Source organism: Pleurodeles waltl, chromosome 3_1 (assembly GCF_031143425.1).
Source record: "Pleurodeles waltl isolate 20211129_DDA chromosome 3_1, aPleWal1.hap1.20221129, whole genome shotgun sequence".
In the NCBI taxonomy this organism is placed as follows: Eukaryota; Metazoa; Chordata; class Amphibia; order Caudata; family Salamandridae; genus Pleurodeles; species Pleurodeles waltl.
In genome coordinates, this window is record NC_090440.1 from 157,919,639 (window position 1) to 157,927,465 (window position 7,827).

The 7,827-nt window shown below is 41.2% G+C and overlaps 1 protein-coding gene across 2 annotated transcripts in view; it reads left to right on the plus strand.

Moving 5' to 3' along the window:
* Positions 1-5,917, plus strand: part of SCAPER (S-phase cyclin A associated protein in the ER) — a 2,262,878-nt gene extending 2,256,961 nt beyond the window's left edge. For both annotated transcript variants that reach the window (XM_069222023.1, XM_069222024.1), the window contains exon 33: positions 5,147-5,917. In XM_069222023.1, the coding sequence (XP_069078124.1) occupies positions 5,147-5,250 (104 nt within the window). In that variant the 3' untranslated portion in view covers positions 5,251-5,917. The remainder of the gene's footprint in view (positions 1-5,146) is intronic.
* Positions 5,918-7,827: the final 1,910 nt, after the last annotated feature.

Sequence of the window (7,827 nt, forward strand, 5' to 3'; positions counted from 1 at the left end):
GATGTCATCCAATGCCACTGGGGGTTGCGGGGGTGGAAGGGGAAGTGATTCCCCTTCCATCCCTGCCCTGGGGGCCCGAGGCGATGCTCATGGGGGGGAGCGCTAGCGCTCCCCCCCCAATCAGCCAGTCCAAGGATGTAACGGTTATGTCCTTGGCACCTGAGCACCGCAGCCAAGGACGTTACGATTACGTCTTTAGCTGCCAACTGGTTAAGGACTGCACCTATTGTACACTGGAACCACAGCCCAAAGGACTTTGCCTGGCTTAAAAAAAAAAGAGTGGACTTCCTGAAGCAAAAGGTTAAAAGAGCTTCCCTGCACCAACTTCCGCAAAAGTCCCCAGCCTGGAATGCATCCAGTGGACTTGCAAAGATTTGGCCAGGTGCATTGTGGTAATTGTAGTCCCAAGTAGCAACTCAGATTCTTGAACCTTGTATTGGGGTTGTGGTTCACTTTCCAGCATCAAGAAACACTTCTGGAAGTGTTTCTTCTACAAGTTACATTGCGGATGGCTGAAACTCTTGCCTGTGTACCAGTCCAGTGAAACGTTCCCTTTGTGCGTTATTTGCTTCTAAGCGCTAGTTTTAAATTTTAATCTTTAAAATGTCATATCTCTGGTTCCCTCTATTGTATTTTAGTCGTTTTTGTGTCATTTTAAAGATACAAATATTTACAACTTTTATAAATTGGTATGTGATTTTTATGTGTTGTCTTACTTATTTACTCTATTGGTGTATTGAATGCTTTACATACCTGTCTCCTCAGTGAAGCCTGACTGTTCGTTGCCAAGCTACCAGGGGTTGAGCCAAGGGCTACTTTGTGGTACTGTGACTGGGCACAACCCTGTGTTGGGGGGTGTATTGCTAGTGGTAGGTGTGTATTTACCTCTACCAATACCCAGCCTCTAGCACTTTTTTTTTTTTTTTTTTACCAAAGGTAGTGACACCTTTCTCGTCAGCCAAAGCATCACCACCTTTGCTCCACTTCATCCCTCTAGAGAGGAAGAGTGACTATTGCCTGGAGCTAAAAAGAGCACTGTTGTTGTACATCAATCACAAAAGAGACCGCCAGGTGGATGATCAACTCTTTGGTGCATTCCCCAGAGTAAAAAATAAAAGCAAAAGCAGTGCAGAAATAGACCATCTCCAGATGGATTGTGCTCTGCATTAGGATCGGATACGCACTGTCAAAGAAGCAAACCCCTGAAGGCTTGTGGGCTCAATCCACCAGAGCCAGGGCTGCAACCACTGCATTAGCTTACGGCGTTCCCGTCCTGGACATCTGTCAGGGTGCTTCGTGGGCTTCTCTACACATTTACAAAACACTACTGCCTCAACAGTCAGGTCTGTCGTGACCGGTAGTTTACCCATTTGGTCCTCCAGGACTTTTTGTTCTAAACCAATTTCACAGACGCTCTTCCTGGGAGATATTGCTTTGGTATCTATTCTAATGTAAGGAATCTGCAGCTAGAAGTCTGTATCAGATGAACCAGTTACTTAGCTTTCGTAACGCCTTATCTGGTAGAGACTCTATCAGCCTTCTAACATGGCTCTGTGCTTCTGGCACGGAAATGTCACGAAAAGAAACTGATGTCAGCATTCTCGGATGGCGCCTCTATAGGCACCATATACGTCACTAACGGGCCAGAGCTGAACGCCACTTACTGGTATGCAGAGGTGCTACTCAAGGTTTAGCGGGTCTAGCCTGACTCCTGGGGAATACTCTAAGGTAAGGAATCTGCAGCTAGAAGTCTCTTCCAGATGCACAAGTTAATTACGTCCGTTAAGTGCCTTATCTAGTAGAGACTCTAGCTGCAGATTCCTTACTGAGCCTCCCAACCTCCCCACTTCTGCAAACTGGTGTCTCCTAACCAGGTCACTGTAGGTCCTCAGTATCTGCACACTGGTCCATCGGCCTTCTAAGTGACTCCATGCTTCTGGCACAGAAATGTCCTGAAAATAAACTGATGTCAGCATGTTGGGATGACACCTTTATAGGCACCATGCACATCACTTCCAGTGCGTAGCTGATTGACGCCACTTACTGGTGCACTGAGGTACTGCTCAAGGTTTTCCAGATCCAGTCTGACTCTAGGGCAATACTCGTAAGGTAAGGAATCTGCAGCTAGATACAGTCTCTACCAGATAAGGTAATACTGAAGGTAAGTAACTTGTTCTTCCCTTACCTTCCTGTCTCGCAGGACGAGTCAACCACACCGCAAATCCTCCCGAAGGACCACTTGTCCATACTCCGAGGAGAAGTCGTGGTTCTCTTGCCGAAGGACGTAGTAGAGGGGGTGTTGGCATCAGAGAACAGGACTGGCTGCTTTTTCCATTGTTACCTGGTATGGAAAATGGAAGGAGTCCTTCATCTCTCATAGATCTTTGCCCACTGAACTTCTTCCCTGAGAAGGACAAGTTCAAAATGCTCACGCTGGCCCAAGTTCTAGCCACCCTCGATCCAGGAGACAGTTACAGGCTGTCAGCAGTTACGTATTGGCCACAAACATTTCCAGTTGTCAGTCCTTTTTGGCCTGACCAGTGCACCTTAGATGTTCACAAATGTGATGGTTGCAGCTTGTGAGGAAATGGGGTGTTTTGTATAGTGTGGTTGTGAGACCTCACAGTGTAACACACAACCAACCCCTTAAGGAATAGCTAGGGTTTGTTTGTCATATGTTAGCTTCTCCCTGGATAGCTGTGGCTTTAAGCAGTCACGATTCACCAAAGAAACAAATGTAAAGCATTCAAACGGCACCAAAACAATTGAAGAAGAAACACAACTCTCAATAAATCTGACACCAATTTATAAAAATATATTCTATGTTTATGAACTTATAGACACTAAAATGGAATAGTTTCAGAGATCTAGATTTTACAATGAACAATAAACCAAAACGTTTTACTTAATTGTGAACAAGCATTGGCAAAATCAACAAAAAACTCTTTCAAGACAATTTTGGTCAAAGTAGAATGTGGTTAGTTTGAGTTACTTTGGACGACCAACTCTGGCAGGGAGCTGATCAAGGGGACCAGCAAGGTCCAAAGAAACAGTTACCTCAACAACAGAAGCTTCCTTAGTCCAGTAACAGTGTCAGTGGTCCCTTGCCATTGACTTCTATGGAGTGGACCTGATGCAAAGGATAAAGGATGGTGAAGATGCTCACAAGAAGCTGGAGCTGCTGTATGGTTGAAAGGGGTTCCTGCAAGGAGGAAGAACAACTCTAATGTCTTGATCAAAAAAGAGCTCTTAGCTTCTATGTTGATTGTTCATGCAACTACTGATAGGATGACCAACTTTTCTTTGTTTTCGCTGGAGTTAAAAAAGGAAATGCAGTGCAGAAGAGAACCATATCGCCGTAGATTGTGCTGTGCATCAACATTTGCTGTAGGTTTGCCAGAAAGGAACCCCCTGAAAGATTTCAGGTCCATCCTACCAGAGCAAAGGCTGCTACCACTGCGTTAGCGCACAGTGTGTCAATATTGGTTATATGCCACACTGCTTTGTGGACGTCTATCCATTTCATTGGCCCACCACCTGGTCTGGGGAGATCAATTTATATGGTGAGGAATCAGCATTCGGAAATCTATCAGAGGTATAAGTTACTTGCCTTTTGTAAGGCCTTCCTTATAGAGACTCTTATTTGCTGGTTCCTCACCTACCCATCCTCCTCTCCGTCATGTGTAATGGACTCATACTGTTCATTTATGACGTTCCACCTACTCAAAACATCTGCACACTGTCACTTGTTGATACATTTTTGCTTTACGTCTGTTGACTCAGGCAGAGTTCAGAAAGAAACTGATGTCAGCATACAGAGGTAGTGCATAAATTGAGGCCTGGAGCCATATCTGTGATGAGACGTATCTGTCACAGAACGGCACAAAACCCACTGACGTGTAAGGGAAATCTTACGAAGGTTTCCGAATCCAGTCTGGCACCTGGTGTTATTCACAAGGTGAGGAATCAGCACTTAAGAGTATGTACCAGAAAAAGCATTACTGCAGGTAAGTTAATTGTTATTCAGTGTTTTTAGTTTTTTTGATGGCAACACTACCCTTTAAACTGATGTATTTCAGAAAATAAGTATTTTTTTTTTTTTATTAGCCTATGTTGGTATTTCATTGCGGTTGGGCTTTAACAGTGTTTCATTTTGTGAGCATCATGGCCTGTTTCTCACTATCTGTTGTTAGTTGTATTTTTGAGTAGGAGTGGATAACCTGTGGGCCTTCGCTTCTACAAAATTTATGATTTTCTTTTTAAACTTTGCAAACTTCTTGAGACTGGCAAAGTTTGTATAGTTTAAAAAAGATTATTAAGATTGCTAAAACTTATTAAAATTTATTCTAAAACGAAGTCAAAGAAAAAATGTTTCATTGGAGAATTTCCCCACAAAACATTTAATTGTTGGGACCTCGCACCTGCCTAGCTTTAGGGTTGACACTTCTTTTCTAATTGCTGTTGTTCAAAGGTAGTTTGAGTCAGATCTGCAAAGTGGTTTGGTTTCTAGTGTATGTCCCTTATTAGTTCACTCATTCACTTGGTAAGGGTATGCAAAATTGGCATTTTTGCAGTCTTGCTTACCGCTGTTCCAACCACCATTATAACCAATACCGATGGTGTGTCGGTAGCTCGTGACTGAATTGCCTGGCTATCTAGTTCAGCTCCCTGCTCCAATGTGCTGGCTTTCCTCATGTTTGTTCCGTCTCTTTAATATTTTTGTTTCACCATGGTTTTTGATTGGATGAGTATATCTTTCCATAGCTGACTTCAGGGTACTAGTTTTTCTTTTGCATGCTTCTTCTGCACTTGACCTTTAGAGCTTAGTTGGAACTTATCTGTTGGTGCCTCCAACTTGTCTCTGTGCGTCTTCTCTTTGCTGCATCCAGCTGCCCTTCTTTCTCTTTGCTGCCTCTCAAAGCACCTTTTCAACTCCATCACCCCCTATTGTGTTCCTGCTCGGTGTCTCTTTGCTAATAGTCATGTGGACCGCAGGCAGTGTCCTGTTGAGCATGTATCTTCATACCACTTCATAATGTAGGCTTAATTGGAAGCGTTGCAGCTGTTGAAAAACACCATCCGTGGCTATGTTTGTCCTGATTTTTAAACCACTGTATAACTCATCTCTGTGGTTTTGTTTTGCCAGAAAATGTCTCTGCTTCCCAGGACTACCTGCAGCTGTCAAACAGGTTCCCACGAAAGACCTGGGAGGAGGCCCGGCAGTTTTTCTTGAAAAAAGATGCCGAATAATGATGCAGTCTTATATTTTTTTTAATCAGAATATTTTTAAACATGCCAACTGTATACTTTAACGAATTATGTAAACAGTTTTGATACTTTATATATAAATATATGTATACTGTATGCTATGGTTAGAAATATTAGATATTCTTATGTATAATTTATACCATTTGCACTATTTATTGTAAGTACTGTAGATACTTAATTGTTGTTTTTCAAAAATGTTTGAGTTTGATTGACCAGATCCTCTGTTTAGGGTCTTAAATCATATGTTAAGTGATTTTTTCACACTTGTATACTGCTGAAATTATAATTCAAGAATGAGCTTGTGTATTATGAGTTCTATGAAAATAACTTATTTACTTTGTATGATGAATGTTGGCATCTTATATGTGGATGTATGCAAAGTATCTTATTTATATATCTTGTTTTGGATGTTGATGAAAGTTTAAAGGGATAGAAGATGTATGCTAAAGTTATTGCACTCTTAACAAAAGGGTGTAAGAGGTTTACACATTGCTTGTTTGTGAATTAAGTTTGGTGTCTCTGTTATTTGTGATTGACCCTTTGCCAGGTCACCTTAAACACTTACACTTCTAAAGAAGCAGTTGTTACTGTCAACGTTATGTAACATATTTGGTCATAATCTAAAACAGCCTGATGCATTCTCTCTATTAAAAAAAAAAAAGAAACTATTTATCGGTGACTTTTTTGCTGGATGACAAATATTTTCCTGTCAAGTATGTATAGTGTTGTTACTTGCAGTTTTAGTGGGTCCATCCATGCATTATTGTGACACAGTCCACCGTCAAGATGCATAGTGTGTTGAGGGTGGGTAGGGAGTCAGGATGGCCCGATAGGCAGTTGAAAATGGCCCAGTAGGCAGAGGCAGGAATTGGAGTCTTCATCTTTAGTGTATTGCTGTCACATTACTTATAAATGATGATGAGGACTGATTTTTAGATTCAAGCATCTTCAAGCTGGGACTTGCTGTAAAGTGTATGATGGTCTACACACTACATTGTCACTCCTACAGGCAAGGATGGCATTTCAAGGCTTCCCCTTGCAGGGAACAAGGTCTCTATAAATTACTTCTGGAAAACCTCCAAAATATTTTTGAATCCTAACTCCTATATTTGTTTTGTCATTTACCACAAGTGGTGCATGGTACTACAACACAGATGAAAGATTGGTTTGCTATGAAAAAAAACAGTTTAGATGATCCGTAGAGAGCATGGAGCCATACGTAGAGAAGAATAGTGCTGTCACATTCTGCCTATCCTACACCAGAATTGCAACATGATCTCTCAAGCTGCTTTAAATAAATATCATACAAATATGACATAAACTTCAATCTGAATTACCAACAAAGACCTTCCCGATTTATATTCCTTTTATTACCAACTGTTGGTAAATTTTATGATGAGGCAGATGCATGATGTTACCAGAAGCCAGTAATGTGCAGTGTTTAGGGGACTTGAAGTCTACTTCTTCCAAGCTGAGCACTCCAGAAGGTTACTGGCATGCAACTCAGATGTTCAGCGGTGCTGTTACACACCTAGACAGGCCAGTAGAGAACTGGTGCTCAAAGTACGACTAAAAGCAAACTTCCCTTGCTAGAGGAATGTGTTGCTCCTCAAGCAGCATCGGGTTACTAGGGTCAGCATGACACTATTATTGAGAGACAAAGGTCCATGGCACTAGAACACAAATTTAAATCAGACTTGTGCACTGTTGCCACCACGCCCATGCAGTCTCCTATGGTAAAATGTAAGGAAAAGTTTTTTTTAAAAAACTTTCTGCCAAAAACATTTAATGAAAAAGGTTTTTATTTCAAGTATTCGTCTTAAATGTATAACAACATAAAAAAAAAAAAGCTACAGCACTACTAACTTATTTTTGATTAAATATTTAGTCATTTAACTACATTAAATTTAAAAACAAATCCCACATAAAGTAAAAAAATACATTTATTATCATACCTTATGTAGGAAGCTGCCTCTCTATATAGTGCACCAAAATGAAGTACACTGTGCAGAGAGTCCAGTGGATCCCCAATTGGTATTGCAGAGGTAAAACTAGATAGGACTAATGCTCTATTTATGGTAGTGTGGGCGAGCAGTTAGGCTTATCAATGCTAAGCATTTGAGGTACTCACAAAGGTAATAAATGAGACACACGCTCTAAGAGTAAATCTGAGACCAATTTAGAAAAATAACATTTATTTTTATACATGTTTCAAACCCAATAACTTTGTGATCAGGTAAGTAGACTTCTAAGGATAAAGACTTTTCAGTTTCAGAAATAGACAGTGCAATTTTCAAAGTTCTCTCAGTGTTATCCTATGGAGGAAAAACAATGTTCAGCAAACACAGGGTTAACAATGACTTACAAAGACTATCTCAGGGAATTAAGGTATGTTCTGAGCACTGATCAGAACCACACAAACAGATCACTCCAGGTGGCACTGGGGCAGCCATGTGCAGTAAGGCGTTGGGTGCCCAATGGTTTCCTATGGGAGATGAACCCCGTGACAAACAGGCATATGACTTGAAAACCAGCAGCGGACAAAAAAATGGGTAAATA